This window comes from Corvus moneduloides, chromosome 14 (assembly GCF_009650955.1).
Source record: "Corvus moneduloides isolate bCorMon1 chromosome 14, bCorMon1.pri, whole genome shotgun sequence".
Classification (NCBI taxonomy): domain Eukaryota; kingdom Metazoa; phylum Chordata; class Aves; order Passeriformes; family Corvidae; genus Corvus; species Corvus moneduloides.
The window spans coordinates 7,540,249-7,559,023 of NC_045489.1; the positions used below are offsets into that span (position 1 = coordinate 7,540,249).

General features: G+C 44.2%; 1 protein-coding gene across 4 annotated transcripts in view; it reads left to right on the plus strand.

The window, feature by feature from the left end:
- GPC4 (glypican 4) overlaps positions 1 to 13,327 on the plus strand; it is a 238,069-nt gene extending 224,742 nt beyond the window's left edge. For all 4 annotated transcript variants that reach the window (XM_032123483.1, XM_032123484.1, XM_032123485.1 and 1 more), the window contains 6 exons: positions 1,259 to 1,424; positions 7,218 to 7,348; positions 7,554 to 7,700; positions 8,100 to 8,236; positions 10,135 to 10,310; positions 11,149 to 13,327. In XM_032123483.1, the coding sequence (XP_031979374.1) occupies positions 1,259 to 1,424; positions 7,218 to 7,348; positions 7,554 to 7,700; positions 8,100 to 8,236; positions 10,135 to 10,310; positions 11,149 to 11,357 (966 nt within the window). In that variant the 3' untranslated portion in view covers positions 11,358 to 13,327. The remainder of the gene's footprint in view (positions 1 to 1,258; positions 1,425 to 7,217; positions 7,349 to 7,553; positions 7,701 to 8,099; positions 8,237 to 10,134; positions 10,311 to 11,148) is intronic.
- Positions 13,328 to 18,775: the final 5,448 nt, after the last annotated feature.

Genomic DNA, 18,775 nt, shown 5'->3' on the forward strand with positions numbered 1-18,775 from the left:
GGCAGTTCCCAGACCTCCAGCAGATGACATATGAAGGCCATCCACATCTCCAGCTGTTTGTGTTGAGGGACTTCACTCTTTCTCAGGGATGTTGTGTGTCTCCTCCAGCACAGTCTTGGATCACAGCCTCTTTAGAGCAGTTCCCTAAGTGCTTTACAAGGAGTCTCAGGTGCATTGTTTGAAACATCAGAGACCACTTCTGTTTTGTCAGTGTATCTCTGATTGCATCTCAATTTTCTATTTTCATGTGTGGCTAGTTAACACTTAAACTTGCTCTTGAGGGAGCTTCTCTGTTCAACACTTCAGATGGACCCACCATGTGGTAGGGATGGAGCTAATGCTCCTTGGACTGACTGGATGGAAATGGTTTCAATGAATATTTTGAAGTTGGGCCAGAGAGTGAATCAAACATGAATGACCATGAGTCACTTTGGAAAACAGCCCTATTGAGGGTTGGAAGCACCCCTGTCAGGGGTGACGTGCCTGCTGTAGACAGCTCCGCTCACACGCCCAGCAGCTTCGAGGGTCCTCCCGGCTTGTCCTCAGCTGCAGGGTTGTAGCTGCCACCTCCTTTGGCTGTGGGGAATGGCATTACTGAGTGTGATGAGTACTGAGTATAAATGGACCTGGGTATCTGTCATGTAAATGCCGTGTTGAGGGACTTGAATGTGAGATAAAGAAGCTGATCTCTGTGCTGGGAGCCCTGCTGGGCAATTGTCCGGGAAGAGCCGCAGCCCCACCGAGGAGGAGAGTACGCTCCCAGTGGGTTTGGTACAGGGATCCTGTCAGACATACTGCATTGACATCCCACTTTTTCCCGATAAATCCCAGCATCATCATCTTCAGCATGTGTTTGCAGCAGGGCTCAGAGCCTTGTGTGACATCTTTTGACTTTGCTGCATTTTACTGCCTTCCCTGAACTTGAGTGCTGCCTGTCCCCTTGAGGTGCCTGTCCTTTCCTTGGGAGGAAGTCCACAACATACAGGGTGTACTGCATGGTGCAAATAATGTTTTGCAGAGATGGGGGCTGTCTGTGTCCCCTGGAGTGGCAGATACACCCAAGGAGGTGAGCCAGACCCCTTCATCTGTTCCTCAGATCTCTGGACCACGTAAGCAGGGACCAGATGGGGATGCCTGACCCCACTGCATCTCTTCTGCACAGCTCTGTCCCCTACATTTTGGGGTAAATGTGTGGGTTTTTTTGCTTTAGTGACCGAGGGCTGATTTTCTTGTCCTTTTCTCTTTTTCTCTCATAAAGGTGAACCCCACACCACAGGGTACACGAGCGCTGCTAAAAATGATGTACTGCCCACACTGCCAAGGTCTGGTATCAGTGAAGCCCTGCTACAACTACTGCTTTAATGTCATGAGAGGCTGCTTGGCCAACCAAGGGGACTTGGATGCCGAGTGGAATATCTTTATGGGTAAGGCAATGGGTTAAAACTGCGTGTAAGTCTACACTGGTACTATGTCCATCACCTGAATAGCTTTGTGAGTGGCTATGCTGAGCTATAGCAGCTTTTTCAGGGTATCTGTGATGGTTATCTTTTCCTTCCACACCTGTATACAGCACACCTTTTGCCATTCACATTAACCTCTAAATAAATGAGACTGTTGTGCCAGTGACCTTTGTTGCAGCAAGGTTTGGGAGGATGGAGGTGCCATGGGCTTGTGGACTTGAAATGTTTCTTCTTGTTGGATCAAGCATGTGTGCAGGCTGTTTCTTCCATCGTCCTTATACCTTGTTGTCGCCATACAGCTGTCCTTCCTGAAGCCAGTTTTCTTCTTCAGCAGCCTGGGAGTCTCCTTGCCAGCCATGAAGAGCTTTGGGAAAAGCTGTAGGCCTGGATTTTACATTCAAAAATTGAATAGGACATGTCTGAATCTGTTTTTAAACAGCTCATTTGGCACTCAGCCACCATCCTTTTACAATGTCAGCAGGTCTTGTGTGACACTGTGTGAGTACTTTTGCCATCCTCTTCCTCCTGTCTGTTATTTCTGTTCTGTGCTTATACATGGTATCATTCAATACATGAAATTTAGACTGAAATGTTAAATTCTACCTTGGGTCAAGGCTCATCAGAATTGGCAGTGCATCAGATTTTGGGGCACAGGCAATAGATAATATTAAATGTTTTCATTTGTGCTCCTTTTCCAGGAGGTTTGATTTATCTGTGATCAAGCATCCTTTGGGAGCAGTCACTTCACTCCAGTTACGTGTGATGAAGTGCACATGTAAAGTATCTGCTGCTACTGAAAAGGCTGTGGTGCTCTTCCCATCCCACTCATGGAAAAAAAAGATTGTTAGAAAGAAAAGATTTCCCTTTCACTCAGTTGCAAGATTTCAAAAAAAGGGAAATTGCTGCTAGTTGACATTTCAGGCTACATTTATATCTTAGAACTTGTTTTCCTCTGTTCTGTGCACTGGATTTTCACTTTGCTGCCCGTGCCAACTGGATGTGTGTAGGGTGTTATTTTCAGAAGGCTTTCTTTTTGTGTGTGTTTATTCCATATTGGGAGCTAAATATGACACTAAATTGGGTTTCCAAGTCATTCTCTGGGACGCTGACACCCCACCCCCCCAGTCCTCCCAGCCATCTTTCTCATGAGAATCTTAAGTATTTCAACTGCAATTGTTGCTGAAATAGCTCAAAGCCAGGAGACTTGCAAACATCTAGTCCAAGTAGAAAAGAGGAATGCCATAAAAGGGAAGGGCATAGTGCCAGAAAACAGACAAAAGCACAAGCAGCTAATTGCTGTAGGTGGTATGCGGCTAAAAATGAACCTCAGGGGAAGCTGGCGAGCCCTGTCACACAAGACTGCTCAGGGACTGCATACAATAATTGAGATTATTAAACAGATCTAAATAAATACATGTGATTCCAGGTTGGAAGCAAAGCTTTCCTCTTGGAGTGCTTCCTCCCGAAAGGGCTTCTTGCCCACTTATTACTTAAGTATGGTATTAAGCTTTGTTACATTTATTGGTGGTATTTGCTTGGTTCTTGCACTCTGGGTTGATGGTTGCAGCAGAGTACAGATACAGCAAACTTAAGCTGTGCTTTCTCAGACAATTTAATAAGTGAACAGGTGCTGGTTATGTTCCAGGCTTTGGTTTCTCTCTCAATTTGCCACTCAAGACAAATTAAATTAAATATATCTGGTGTTTAGGGCAGAGCGTATGCCACAGATACCTTGTGTGTGTGTTTAAATAATTAAAGAAATAACAGCCAAAAAAATTCCCCCCAAACCATCGCACAAAATCCCCAAAACCCACCTCCGTGGGCTCAATATGATTTTGCATTGTGGGTTTAAATGCCAAGTTATGGCAATGATTTATTAGGAGTCGAAAGCAGATTTTGAACCTATCAAGTCATTTTAAGAATAGTTAAATCAGAGAACTCGTAGCAAGTGCTGCAAGTCTATATAAATGTGGGTGTATGTGAAATACGCATTTGTGTGTGCTAGTGGGTCTATAAGTAAGTCAATTATGTAAAGCTGGGATGTAAAGTTTGTAGGTTTTCTGAGACAAGGCGACTTTGCAATTCCTTATTTCTCCAAAGTACCATTTAAAGCTGAGGAGTATGAAATAATGACCGAATTGTACTCTTTTCTTCCCTTTAACTTTAATTATTTCTCCCTCTATTCCTGACACAATTGTACACCAATTAGACAGGGGTATACTTTGTTTCAAACTGGCTATTGGAGGGGTTGGAGCATTCCTGAATGAACAGCGTTAATCTCCAGTGCCTTTTCATGATTTTTTTTCTCCACAAAGGTTTGCTCTGCTCAAAGATGTTGAATTCAGGCTCCATATACATATCTGGAGTACTACTTTGTGTGCAAAGAATTTTTTCCCCCCCCTAAAAAAAAAAAATTGTTGTTAATGAATGGTCAAGGTCTTCCCCCTCCCTTTCTCCTTTTAAATCAGATCTTGGGGTTAAGACTGAAAACTGCCTTTTGTTCTTCAAGTCAGACAGTGAGGCTGAAGATGTGGGTTTCTGATTATTGGTGGCACAATGAGAAAGAATTGCTTTCCTTCATGAGAGCAAGGTGCTTTGTTGCAGAGGATTGTCTCAATGCCAGTAGCAAGGACAAATGTATGCAAGAGGAAAAGGGTCTTTAAGGGATGGTGGTAGATGGTGTGGATTGGTTGGGGTTTTTTTCACCTAAATCCACTTCTATCTCCTCATCACAGGGAAAAGAGACAGTCTTTGTCATGCTGTGTGTTTGTGATACATGGCCAGGGTACATGTTTCACTCTGCCAGAGTTGGGGTTTTTTGTGAAGCAAAGCTGAGCCATTTTTAAGCCATGGCTTATAAATATCAATTACTTTGCACGAGAGCTGGGGCAAATAATTGTTATTTATAATCAACTCCTCTCTCCTCCCCATAATGGAAAATCGTTTTCTGGGAGTTGCTCAGAAGGTTCATTCCTGGAACTGGAGCCTCCCCTCCTGTGGGCAGGAGTGCTGGCGGCACTCTGAACCCCAGCTAGCCTCAGTAACGTCAGGGCTGCCAGAGGGGACCACTGCTTGCCACGACTGCTGTGGGGACACCAGCCAGCTCCTGGTGTGAGGTAAAAGTTCGTAGGATGCCTCCAAAATCAAAGCTGTGCACGAGGCAGTGTCCCTCCACTCTCTGCCCCTGCTCCTCCCCACCCCTTTCTAATGAAAGTTTATTTCGTTTAGTGTTCCTTGCCAGTATCAATCCGAACTCCAATTATTACTTTCGTTATCTTTTCTCTGCCAGCTTTGGCAGCTGTGCTGGAGGCTGAATGCATTTTCTCTATCGGCGGTCAAAGCAAAGGCTGCATTCCTGGGCTGTGATACGTGGAACGCCATGGCACCCCTGCTAACAAAGGACCCAATTCGCTCTACATTCCCATGGTCTTGTGGATGTCCTGCCCGGCTCAAAGTTTACAAAGATGCCAAACAGCCAGAAGAATTGGGGTTTATGTTTCCTTTCAATCTTTCACAAACACTTTATTGATCTGTGGCCTTTCCTGGCCACTCAGAGAATTAAGTAGTTACAAAATGGAATGATTTTTCTTTTTTCTAAAAAAACCCCAAACAAACAAAAAACCAAGCAAAAACAAAAAAACAACAACAAAAAACCCAAAAAATGAAACAAAAAACCCCTGTTCATTTTGTGTGGTTTATTATCTGTGTATTCATAATATTTTTATTTTAAATGAGCTGCTTCCTGCACACTGCACCAGGATGTTCTTTATGCACGTGAAAAACCCCAAAAGCTTTGACAGTGATGAACACATTTAAGTTGTGCTCCACTTGTTTACAAAAGTCTCCATTTGGTAGCACATCAAAAGCATTTTTCTCTCCTCTGGCACAATGGTATATTCATGCTAGCAGTCATTACTCAGAGATTTGAAGCATCACTTTATTGGAGCCCACAACAATACAGTCTAAGACTCTTTGTTTCATTTGTTATTACCATCTCCTTTTTTTTTCCTTTTTTTTTCCCTTTTCTTTCCTTTTTTTTTTCCTTTTTTTTCCCCCTTTCTTTTTCCTTTCTTTTCCTTTTTTTTTTTCCTTTTTTCCTTTTATGCATTTAGTTCAGACCTGTTTGTAGTCCCTGACTGCAAAATTCTGGCCATGTCCTGAAAGAGCTCTGTCGTTGATGCTGGTGGTGTGTGCTTGCAGAGCGAGGGCCTTTCCTGGGGCCTCCAGCTCCACCCAGGGCTCAATCCCTAAATACCCACACCTTGGTGGAGCTGAATGAATGAGAGGGGGTTAACTAAGTGATAGTCCTTTAACTAGCAACCAGCACATCCTTAGAATATTAAGCTGTCTTTAAAAAGTGGATTTACAGGCTAGGAAGGCATCTGCAGTTCATGTTGGGGGTTATGGTGTTGGATTATTATTATAATTCTTGTGTTTTGTTGTATTTATTGATAATAATAACTTTACATACACAATTAGCTTAGTTGTATATTTTTCATCATCTGTAGTTTTTTTAAATGTAGTCTTATTTAACATGACTTGGGCTCTAAGGCAGAGCTATTACTAAATTGTTCAGTATGTGGAGTTTCTTTATAGGGCTTTAACAGATAGCCAGAGTCCACAGAAGTTTTCTGTTTGTGCAAAGTACCTTCTGCGCTTAGGAGGAGGATGAATGTTGTGAGAAAGATTAATAGACTGAGTGTGAAATGCCTATTTCTCTTTAATGGAAGGGACCAGACATATCTTAGGAGCAGGGAGGAGCTCCTTGGGGCCAGAGGGGCTGTTGTGTCCTTGTCACTCAGGCTAGGAAAATTTGAAGAATTACATGCAACTGGGAAAAGACGAATTTGTGGCGCAGAGCATCATGAGGTAATTCAGGAGAGGAGACCAGCAAGTGCTTTGGGGTTGAGGGACCACAGTGAAAGCTAACAGTAAATTAAGGTGGTGGGTGAAAGAGACCAGTGCCAGGTGTATTCCTGGAGGCACCTTGTGGGGGAGAACCAGAGAGGGCTTAGATGCAGTGTAGGGTAAAAGCCTTAATGCCAGTAATAATTTCCCAGAGGAAATAGTGGATGTCCAGTAGCTGCTGTGTTTAACGATGCATTTGATGAGGACATGCATGTCAGCACAGAAGGAGTGACCCAGTGTTGGCTGAGGGACTTTCCATCTCCCCTTGCACAGAGATGTGCCAAATACATCATGAGTGCACAGCATTCACCCTGCTCTCACACAGACTCCCTCCCTTGTGCAAATTGTCCATGTAATGCTAGGAGGTGCAATCCCTTGGCTTCCCCAGGCAGGAAAAAGCCTGTAGCTGCCCATAAAGAAAATATGATATCAAGGATTTTCTTGGACCCTTGCATATTTGGTGCCTTATGCTCAAGACCAGCATGACGAGCCAATGGCTTTGAAAGCAGTCTTGAAAAACAAATGACACAAGGCAACCTTTAATAAATGAGCATGGAAAGGAGGGTGTTAGTAATGCTTGTTCTGATGGGAGGAGCTGATTACAGGCCGCTGTTGGCAGGCTGTGATGGCTTTTGATGTACATAAGCCTGTGGTTTGGTGCTGGCAGCCTGTAAGTGCCTGGTGAAGTTGTAGGCTCTGGGAACGGAGCAAAATGCTTCCTGGAGATGTGCACTGGTCAGAGGTGATACTGCAGTGGTTAATGTCCATGTGCTCAAACTGTTATCCTTGTTACCTCTTATTCGTAAAGCTCCTCCATTACAAACCTTTGTTTTTCTCTCTCTGTGTTAGATTCAATGCTGCTGGTAGCCGAGAGGCTGGAGGGACCTTTCAACATTGAGTCAGTCATGGACCCCATTGACGTAAAAATTTCAGATGCCATCATGAACATGCAGGAGAACAGCATGCAGGTGTCTCAGAAGGTAAATGGGCCAAGAGGACGCTTGGGATTTATTTATTTAATGTGTTTTATTTCCCTATTCTTGTCAATATGTTTTTTCTTGAATGCCCTTTCAAGTATATATATAAAGCTGACGTATTATTTTGGGCAGGAGCTGGGTTGGAGCCTGGAAAAGGGAGGCTCTTGTGACCTTTAATTTCATAAACTCTTTTCCTTCTCTCCCTTAGGTTTTCCAGGGATGTGGCCAGCCAAAAACACTTGCCCAAGGCCGGACTGCTCGCTCTGTCTCTGAAAGTGGTTTTAGTGCTCGTTTCAGACCCTACAACCCAGAGGAGCGACCAACAACAGCTGCTGGCACAAGCTTGGACCGACTGGTGAGTGCCTGGTCCTGCTGGTGCCACACAGGTGCTTCATACCCAGGCACCACAGTGTATAATTTTCCATTTTTAATTGATATGGTTTCTTAGTATTCCTTGGCTGTCTTAAAACTCTCTTAAGGAGTGTAATCTGCCCATGTCTCTAGACGTTAATTACCTCAATGGTTCTATGTCAGAGAAGTGCCTATGTTAAAAGCTTGGCTTATGAATAATACGTGTTTGAGGAGCAGTGTTTAATTTTGTATTAAAAAAGCAAATCAACCATCAAAACTTACAGCTGAAGATCTGGCCTGTACACATCTGTTGCAATAAAAAATATCTTCCCAACTTTACTTTTACTGAGCATTTGGTATTCTGGATTATGTCTTGTGTTTCTTTTTTTCTTTTATTTAATAGGTTACTGATGTGAAAGAGAAGCTGAAACAAGCCAAAAAATTTTGGTCATCTCTCCCTGGCAATATTTGCAATGATGAAAAGATGTCTGTAGGCACTGTCAATGAGAATGAGTGCTGGAACGGGAGCGCCAAGAGCAGGTTTGGCGATGCTGCTGCCACTGGTTAACCCTCTCCCTTTCACCCCAAACTTACCCTGTGTCCTGGCCCCTCTCCATGAGCCCTTTTCTCATACAGGAGTGATCCTAGCTCACCCAAGACAGGCTTTCATTTTTGTAGATGGGAGAGCTGGAATGTTAACACCAAAGCGTTGTCCAAGCTCTACGTGGGGGTTCCTTTTACAGAAGGGAACAGAGTGTAGGTACCCAAACACGGCGTCTCTCCTTGGATTTAAGCCCCTTACTAATTGTTCACGGATTTGTACTAAATCCTGTATCACAGCCACAGAGCAGGGGTGCCTGTGTTGTCTGACAGCGCTGTTGCCCCAGTGGCCCTAGCTGGTGTTTCCACCAGGAACTGGTTTCTTTGTTGAGCAAGGGCAGGGGTGATGGAGGATGGAGACCTTCTCCACTGCTGAGGTCTGTGGCACAAGGAGGCCAGTGGTTTCATTCACACTTTTTATGGAAAAAGGAGTTACAAAACTCTTTTTTTTTTTTAATCTTGTAAGGAAGAAATTGCCAACACATGAGTAAGCCAAAGTTTTTCTGTCATATGGTTTATGTAGCTGGTCAACTTGTATTTTGGAAATAAAAGTTTCTCTTTTTTTTTTTTCTTCCCTCTTTGCTTACTGAGGAAATAAGCACAATCCAAGATATTCTGTTAAAAAAAAAAAAGAAAAAAAAGCAGTTGTCTGGGGTTTTCCAGCAGTTTTTCTAAGTAATAGCAGTTTTTGCCCTTGATAGTTTTGGGCTTCAGGACAAACCCATACCTCATAACTTTTGCACTGTTTTGTGTGTGCTCTGCCATGCTTGGCTAGGGCAATGTTTTGGGTCTGCGTGACAAGAAAAGGTTCTGCCTCCTGAAGTGTTGTTTATCAGCAGCTTCTAGGGACTTTTCACAGCAGTTACCCCCAGTGTGTGCAAGGGCACCAGTATCGAGGGGAGATGGAGACTTGGCAGCACTGGGCGAGGTGACAGGGAAGGCTGGATTATCCTATGTGGGTTGGGCAAGATAATTTGCTTTACTATTTTCTACATGACTCCAATAAGCTAGAAGTTCAGTAGTTTTCCACACTTTTGTCTCAGACTTCTTTGAAACATATAATATTGATCACCAATAATAACAAAACTGTCACCACCAATAATCATCATCATTGTCACTCCCATATATAGGACAGGGTTTGAGCATGCTTTTCAGATGTATGCTTACAGCTCACTGCCTGGTCTCCAGGATCAGTAGACTGTGCTAAAAGCTTTTCTCTCTTTTGTGATACTGATGCTGGCATCATAACTAAAAAAAGTAATGTTTTCTTCTGTTAAACTAGTGTTTCTAGCAAGTCAGGTAATTGGAGGAAAGAGAAATGTGTCCTATCCCTGCTGTATAAGATGATACTCCAAATACCTGTGTCAGGAAATGTATTCTGTTGGGTTTTGTTGCTCAGTCTCTCTTTTAAACCAGGAGGCTGCACACGTGCTCAGATCTGAGCATGTACACCTTCTGAAGCCAAGCATCTTGGCTCTCCCCTTCTCTGATGTGGGGGGCTACAGGATCTCATCTTCAGCATCACAGATGTTTCTCCTGCTGGGGTTATTTTCTTTTCAAGTTGGGGAGAAAATTGTCATTCCCCTGTCTTTGTGGCACAGAGTAAATGAAAACAGTGCTTCATTCCACCTGCTGCAGAAATTGCAGGGAAGGGAGATGGGGTAAGAAGTTGGTGAAGGGCTGTGTGAGGTTTAGCACGTGGAAAGATGCTGTTGGTCTCAGAGTATCACCCAGACTGAAAGCAGGGGTGGCATTGCAGAGTTCCCATGCTGTCATCCTTGAGCAGGGTACCCTGGCAAGCTGCAGCTCTGGTACCAGCAGGAATGGTTTCTTTTCAGGTATGACTTTGCAGTGACTGGAAATGGCTTAGCAAGTCAAGTGAATAACCCAGAGGTTGAAGTCGATATTACCAAGCCAGACATGGTGATTCGCCAGCAAATCATGGCTCTGCGGGTAATGACCAACAAGCTGAAGAATGCCTACAGTGGGAATGATGTCGACTTCATTGACATAAGTATGTTTGCTGTTGTTTGCCTTTTGCTTTTTCTTTTTTCTCTTTTAATTGGATTTCATGCTAACACGGGTAGCTGGCTAAGCTTCAGCTGTGGGTAAGCGTGTTAGTAAAGAGGGTGGGAGCCAGCCTCTCTGATAGGCTGTGTGAGGAGGGGTGTTCCCATGAACCCATAGAACGGTTTGGGTTAGAAGGGACCTTTAAAGATCATCTAGTCCAGCACCCCTGCAATGAGCTGAGACATCATCTACTACATCAGGCTGCTCAGGGCCCCATCCAACCAGCCTGACCTTGAGTGTTTCCAGAGATGGGGAACCTACTGTCTCTCTGGGCAACCTATGTCGGCGTTTCACCACCCTTATCATAAAACCATTTCTTCTTTATATCAAATCTAAATCTACCTTCTTTTAGTTTAAAACCATTACCCCATGTCTTACTGCAACAATCCCAGCTCTCTCAGTCTGTCCTCATAGGAAAGGTGTTCCAGCTGCTGAGCATTTCTGTGTTCTCCTCTGGACTCCCTCCAGCAGATCCTTCCTATGCTGGGGGCCCCAGAGCTGGATGCAGAACTCCATGTGGGGTCTCATGAGTGGAGTAGAGGGGGTGAATCACCTCACTTGACCTGCTGGTCACAGTGCTTTTGGTGCAGCCCAGGATGTCATTGGCTTTCTGGGCTGCGAGCACACATTGCCCAGGTGTGATGTCTGCACACAGAAGTCACATTAACATGGGGATCCGTGCTTACTTCTCATGAACACCAAAACAGCCACACTCTTGCCTTTTCTCCCTGCTGTCTTGCGCAGTCAGCAGAGGAGGACAGCAGGTGTGTTTGTTTCCCCAGGTGAGGAAAGCAGCGGGGAGGAGAGCGGCAGCGGCTGTGAGCTCCAGCAGTGCTCCCCAGAATTCGAGTTCAACGCCACTGAGGTCACTGGGAACTCCAGCAAGAGCGATAAGACCGTGAACACTTCTGCTGCCACCAGAAGCGGTCTATCACAAGCAGCCTTGCTCCTTAACATTTTGTTCTTGGCCATGCAAAGACAATGGAGATAATTGTGCAGCATAGGGGGAGGGGAAAAGACTTTTATTATCAGAGGTAGAAGGCACCTGCTTTCACTTTTATACCATCTAGAGACTTTGCTTTTTAAGTTAATGGACAACAGTGTACAGTTTTTACTATGTTGCCACTGGTTTTAAGATACTGATTTTTTTTTTTCCCCCTTGCTATCCTGGGAATAACAGGAACGGGAACTACAAGTCTCTCCCGTTCACGAAGAGTGGATGTTAGAGGTGGATAACAAAAATGTATATACAAGCCTGTAGTTAGCTCAACATTTGTGTCTTTATCACTTCATTTTTGTGTTTTTCTTTTACTGTACTTCTTATGAAAACAAAAACCCCAAGGTCTTCTCTTGGCCTGTAACAAGTATGTGTTTCTGAAATGAGAAATATCTGTACAGAAGCAGGTTTTATTTATCATGTTATCTTATGAGGAAAAAATAATTGCCCAAAAAGCAGAAAATGTTTCATGTAGTTAACTTCCCATTTATCCACATTATGTTAGTTGCCTTATCTGGAGAGAAGTGGAAGTCATTTGTCTTTATTATGCGCTAAAACAGAAGGTGAAGGCAGAGCTGCTCATCATGCCAAGGGCCCCATTTGCATAGGGCATCCATGCCAGGAGCAGGTTGTGCTTGCTTTACAGGAGGTTTGGTTAAATTGGAAGGGACTACAGAGAATTCCCATTCTGCAGATGCTGAGAAGAGTTGTCATTTGTTCCCTGGGATCCTTGCAATTAGCTGTAACTCCTGTGGGTCAGTTCCCAACGTGCATCCCCCATGGGAATGAGGCATTAAACTTGTTCAGTTGGAAACAACTTGTTGTCTCACAGATCCAAATGCCAACATGTGTCTTGTCTGCACATTTGTTAGGTGAATGCTGGATTGATTTTTTAATGGTTTTGGTTCTGGTTTTAAGAAATCCTGTGTGGGAGGGCAGGTGGGGAGGGGTTGGGTTTGTTTTTATGAGTTTTGTTTCCTCTCTGATGGGGGCAAAAGAGAAGGAGCAGGCACTGTTGCACGTACATGGGAGCAGGAGCTGGCAGGGCTGAAGATGCCTCATTTTGGGTGTGTTTGGCTGGGAGCTGATGCCCAGCACCTGTAGCTTTTTGGCACTACCTGAGACACCTTCCTCTCTCTACCTGTGCTGTTGGAGTTGGAACAATGTTATGGTGAACAGCAACTCATTAATAAAAGAAATGTATATTTTTAAGAAAAGAGATTAAATAATTTTTAAAAGAGTTTAGCGAAAGCAAAGTCTTTGGAAAGACTCAAAATTATTCTGCATGTCTCTTCCTGCTTTGGGAAGCCTTTAGGTCTGGCTGGACACTGGGATCTGGCCAGGAGAGCAATCCAGAGAGAAAAGGTTTGCTCTATTCCACCCTTGTGTCATAAAGAATAATTTTCTATTTTTATATTGGAGCATTAATTACTTGTTAGCTCAGGGTCAGCATTATACTCAACTTTATTTTCACACCAAATTTCTGCAAAGCTATAAAGACAGAGTATTCTTGGCTGGTAAAAATAATCTTGGAGGTTTAATTTTACTAGAAGTAGCCAGTTATTTATTAAAACATGATGATAGTAGAGTTAGGGATATTCTGGCTAGATTATTTTTCTTTAGAAAATAAATCATGGAACCATAAAATTGAAAAAATTACAAATTTATGTGTGGGGAAAAAATGGATTGTAAATAGCTAAGTTGCCTTGCGAGGAATTGGAAAATGTGCTGATACTTAGAAACTACCTCAGTTCTGAGGAATTTCCTTTCTAGCTTTGAGTGCTATTGCATTTACGTGGTAGAAGTGAATCTGGTCTCCAATATGTAGCTGAAAGAGTTATCCCTATAGACCTTGTTAGATTGTTTTTAATTTAGAGGGTTGAACTACATCCAGCTGTTTTCTTTCAGCTAAGTTCCCTAACAAAGAGAATTTCTGAATTAAATATTGCTGATGGTTTCCATGACTTTTCCTGATTTGTTTGGTTTCATGGCATTTTCTGATTGCTCTTTAAATATTTAAATGGTTCTAGCCATTTGAATTTTAATCCCAAAATAAACAAACCTTAGATGCACTACTATTGTAAATATGTCGCAGTAAGGTCTGACTGGACAACCCTTCTGGCTCATACCCAGCTGGCAGGCCAGCAGAGTTAAATGGAAAAAACAAACAAACAAAAAAACCCAAACAAACAAACAAACCAAAACCCAAACCAAAAACAAAACAAGCAAAACCAAAAAAAAACCTTCTGAGAAGCTCTGAGATTGGTGGAACAAAAGCCCTTGTGTTTGGAGGGGCTGCCTGCTCCAACATCTCCCTTCTTGGCATAAGTGTTCATATGTAAGAAAGTTGCTTGTAAATTCTCCTGCTTTTGAGTGTTTCTGCTCAGAAAAGTAAACCACTTCTGAATTTATAATTATCGTTTTACAACTAACTGCTCACTAATTTATTATTCCTTAGTTTGGTACAAGCCACCAATGCAAAGATCTCCCATCAGTTTTAAGCATGTCCAGTTGACTTCGTTAGTAGCACAAGAGTCTTCCAGTATATAAGGGACAGATTTGTCACCTGGGGCTGCAAGAAACAAGAGTAAACAATGTAGGACAATCAAAAGTTGTGTTCCTGCTTCTATTTTGTGTTTGTGTGCGAAGTTGGCTCTCTGACATGAGCCTGCGAACTAAACCATACAGGTGGGGAAGAGACATGCTGCTCACTTTGGGGAAGGCATGTGCTCCCCTTTTTCAGATTTTTTTTTTCCCCACATAACCAGTGCCATTATGAGCATGATTTAAAGAAAAATTCCAATATATAGAATTAATTATTAAAGTTAATGGAGCTGGTAAGTGTGCTTCAAATGCAAAATGAAGCAGAAAGGTGATGTCCTTGGCAGCATGGAAGATGCTGTCTCCCAAAGCGCTGGAATGAAAAGATCCAGCTCTTAATAGGACCTGTTTTAACAGCTCAGTGCCTGTCCTGAAATGGCTTCACAGGTGACACGTGGAGAGAGAAAAGGAGAGCATGTAACTGGACTGTAAGAGTCTCTTGTTTTGTGTTGTGTTGTGTTGGTGCCCCCCCCAAGTCAGGACAAATGGCCAGAGCAACAAGAGGTGTCTTTCCATGCTCCAGGGCAGGGTCCTGCTGTTCCCCTCCTGGCTGAGCCAGCCTGGGTTTGTCCTCACAGGCAAGGTGGTGTATTAATTCTGGAGAGTGCAAACTCAGAACAGTGTTCATTTCTTAGACAGATGGTGCTGATGTTTCCATCACCATCCCCTAATTGCTTTGCTGGATGCCTGGCTGGACTAGGCAAGCCCTCTGGTCCTGGCTCCTACCTCATCGTAGCATCCGGTGTTGGGCGTCTCATAGCATGGCACGTAAAAATGCCTTCCACCTGTTTGGATGCTTTTACTTATCATGTGTCCCACAGTAGTTGCCAGCCCTGTCTGTCACCTTTCTCACAAAGTCAACCTGTTCCCTCCTACCTGCAGGTCCACTGTGAATGTGGCAGTGTCCCCCATTGGTGACAGCAGTAACCAGATCAGTGACAGCTGCTGCTTGTGCCTTCCCCTTGCTGATGGCAAGTCCTGCTGTGGTGTTGCCTTCCTCTGGTTACTATCCCTGTGCTGTTGGGTGGGTAACTGCTGGGGATGTTTTTCCTCCCTGGATCTGCTCTGCCTTGATCAAAAGGAGACCCTTTTGCCTTTTAGCCTGCTCACTATGATTTGGCCCTGTGCGTCCTTCCTGCCCTGGCTCCTTTTTCCCGAACCTTTGCTCTGTGGTGGTTCCTCTTAGGCAGTCCCTGTGTCCCAGCAGGAGCAGAGCGGCAATGTATCTCACCCTTGGACCTTGGTGGTCTCCCCTGCAAGCCATCACCACTCAACACCAGCCAGAGATTGCTGCAACTGCTAAACCTGAAGTTTTGATTTTAAAAGCAGCTCTTACTTGGATCAACAAATCTGCTCCAGTTGTTAGTCATTGACATGGTTTAGTGCTGGACCTGGCATTCCTAGGTTAAGGGTTGGACTTGATATTCTTAGAGGTCTTTCCCAGCCTTAATGATTCTATGATTCATTTCAACAGCCGGGTAATGTCTGTCCCCCTGCTGGTTTCATAGGAGCTGAATAGGAGCAGCTTCATCCCTATCACAAAATCTGGGGTGCCCGTGCTCCTCATTCATGTTTTGCAGCAATACAATTCCCCTACATAGCTGCTCATCTCCCCAGCATGTCCTGCCACACTGTCTCCCTCTACGTGTGTCATTAATTCATGTAATCCCATGCAAATCAATATGCTAAACCCCTCATTAATTGGGTTACTGATTTATACTAGTAAGACGTAAAATCTTGGAGAAGGTTGAGGGTATTTGTTTCTCCTCTGACAAGCTACTGTCAGCCCCACAATGGCTGGTCCTTGGCTGAGCTGGTAATTGCCTCCTGACTGTATTTGCATCGATATAATGGCAAGGATGTTAGCAGGAGCTACGACATCTCATCTTTTCCTCTGAACAGGAAAATTCAGGATTAGCGAGGTGGAATGCATTTACCAGCAGTTGCTGGCTGCCCTGTTGTGTAGGGTGGCTTCTCTTCACCTATAACTCAGCTCTGTTGGTTGTTTCCATTATTAACCTGCTTTTCTTCAGAGCTTAGTAAACTCAGCCATAAAAATCAGGCCTGCCTGTAAACTTGGCATGGTAGGAATTGGCCAGACTTTTATTTTTTCTGGTGGGAAGAACTGATCATTATTTTTAGAAGAAATTGTTTCATCTGTGAAGTTTAATGGGTTGAAATGCTGTTTTGGCATTCACGATCCTTCAGACCAGCTTTGTTGAAAACCCCGTTTAGCATCACCAATAATACAGTAATGCTGAGGATCCCCAGGGACAGGCAACTGAAACAATAGCCGGAATCTTACATTTTTAAAGCTAATTGTTGTACATGTTCAGCTGTTTCCCCCATGCCACTACCACACACGTCTTGTGCAAGATGCAGATCCGAGGACAGTTAAGTGCACAGGAGGTATTTCGCTGATGTTGACAGGAGGTGCATCTGCATTTCCACGAACTCTTTAGTGGAAGCAAGGTCACAGGTACATATCCACTGGATTCCTGCAGCAGAAAGACAATTCGGATTTAACCAAGAGTTTTCTTTCTTCTTTTTTTTTACTTTTTTTTTTTTTTTTTTAAATGGCTGCCTTCATTTGCATCCTCATAACAGAGTGTGTTTGTATTGGAGCTGGTGCAATCCTAAATATATAAGTTCCTGTGTGGCAGGGCTCTGGAGGCAGCTCTCCATGAATGTGTCTTCACACCACCCCTCTGATTTTGGGTGAGCAGCCACCCTGCCTTATTTGCAGGTGAGGAGCTGGGCACCCTTATGAATAGGCAGTGGAGTAAGAGAGTTAAGTGGTTCTTGCTTGAACAGCCCTAAGTGACTTTGTTGTTTGCTCTGAATTTCCTGTGTACTAACATAGGCCATGCTGTGTTCCAGGAGGGTGCTTCAGGTAAAATGCCTCACAGAATGAGACAAGGTGATGACTTCTGAGTGGCTTCAGGGCTTTTCATGTTTTGGGGCAAGTGGAGACTTTGGCTGGTGTGTCACAGCCTTCTTCCTTTGTTTTTCTCATAGAAAAAACAATCTAAATTTGGGGAAAAAAACCCAAAAACCATGATCATTCTTTTTTCATTGTTAAATTCTTTGGATGATTGTGCATTCAAAACTACTTGAGTATTGAACAGGAATTTGTGCTACAAAATAGTGGTGAGATTTTCAGTTTTGAGCAGGAAGAGTTGTGGGTCAGTGTTTATGTGGGTGAGTGAGGGCTCTCAGCAAGCCGGGGGCCAAGAGAGTCAGTGTTACAAAAGAAGCTGTTGTCTTTGACAGAGGTCTTCTGGAGCCTAGCTGTCAGAAAATAATTAGCCAAATAAATTAGGTGTGCTCCATGCTAAGTAATTCCAACATTTGGCTTCCTAGGGAAAGGGATAATGTACTTAACAGAGATACTTCAGCTTGTCCTTTGTCACTGGGAGGGGGCACACATGAAGAAGATGGGGGCTGTTTTTTGCACAGATAGTAACAGGCAGGAGAAGCTGTTGGGAGCCTTGTGCTGACCAGAGGGATGGGGGTGAGTCCCCCAGTGGGATGGCAGGTGGGCAGAGCTGCCCTCCTGCTTCCTGATGAAAGAATATCCTGCCACTGAGGGCATGTTTGACTGCAAACTAGTGATTAAAACTGGTAAAAATTCCATTCCATGAAGGTGTGCTTCATCACATTGGTGCAGGAATGGTATGGGGCTCATCCAGGAGCTCCCAGAGTCCTGGGACTGGACTGAGAGGTGATGGTTAGAATTGAGAGGGAGACAGGAGAGGAGTGCCTTGGGTAGCACTTGAGCTGTATCACTGCCAATTCCTTGTCTCCTGTCGTTTCTTTCACTCTGTTGTTATTTAAAGTGCATTAGATGCACCTCCTTGTGTTTTATTAGCTGCTCCTTTCATGAGAGGAGCTGGCAGTGGCATCTTCTGGCCCACATTCCTGTGCTGGTTTTCTCTATCAAAAGGCAGTGGGAGTTGCCGCTTTTTGACCACCTTTATAATCCAGCATTGCAGAGGTGCTTGCTGGTCGCCTTCCCAATGGAGCCATGCTCACCCCATAGGGCTTTTTGCAGTGTTTTAATCCTGCTGCAGGGTGAGAGCAGAGCAGATTTTTTTGAGCCTGGATGGGAGAGAAATGCAGGTGGCAGCCAGCCGGAGGAGCCAGGTTTGTATGTGGCTTTTGCACTGCACCCTCCGGGCGTTCGCAGGAAACAGAAATGAATTTGAAGCCTTTGGAAGGGAAAAACCTCTCCCATTACAATTTTGGCCCCATTGCATTGCATAGGGTGGTTAGCTCCCTTCCTCGGTGTCCTGCCCTTGCTGCTCACACGGAGCATTAAAAAAGCAGGAATGCCAGCTGTGAGGAGTTGCTTAACCCATACAATTGTGAGGTGCATGGAAAACATGAGTAAAACCATGGCCAAACCAATGTATTTGTCCTATCTCAATGAATGGAGGAAGCAATGGATTCCACCCTTGGTTTTCAAAAGCATTAAAGGGAGAAAAAAGCCCACCAACACCCAAAACCCTTCCAGCCCCACCACTGATGAAGGTTGTGTTGAGGCTGCACATCCCCAGGAGCGGACAGGACCATGGCTTGGAGCCAAGCACAGGAATAGTCCTGGCTGTGATGAACCCAGACTCCTGTGAAAGTGAGCAGTGAAATGATGTCTCCACCATAAGAGTGAGAATCCAAGTGCTGTGCAAAGTCCCTTTCCTCCAGGAAGACAGGGACTTCCTGTGTAAGCAGCCCTGGGGCTTAAGCTGGGTCAAGTGGGCCTGTGGTGCTACAGCTGCCTGCAGCACTGGCAGTGCCTCAGCTAATCTGTG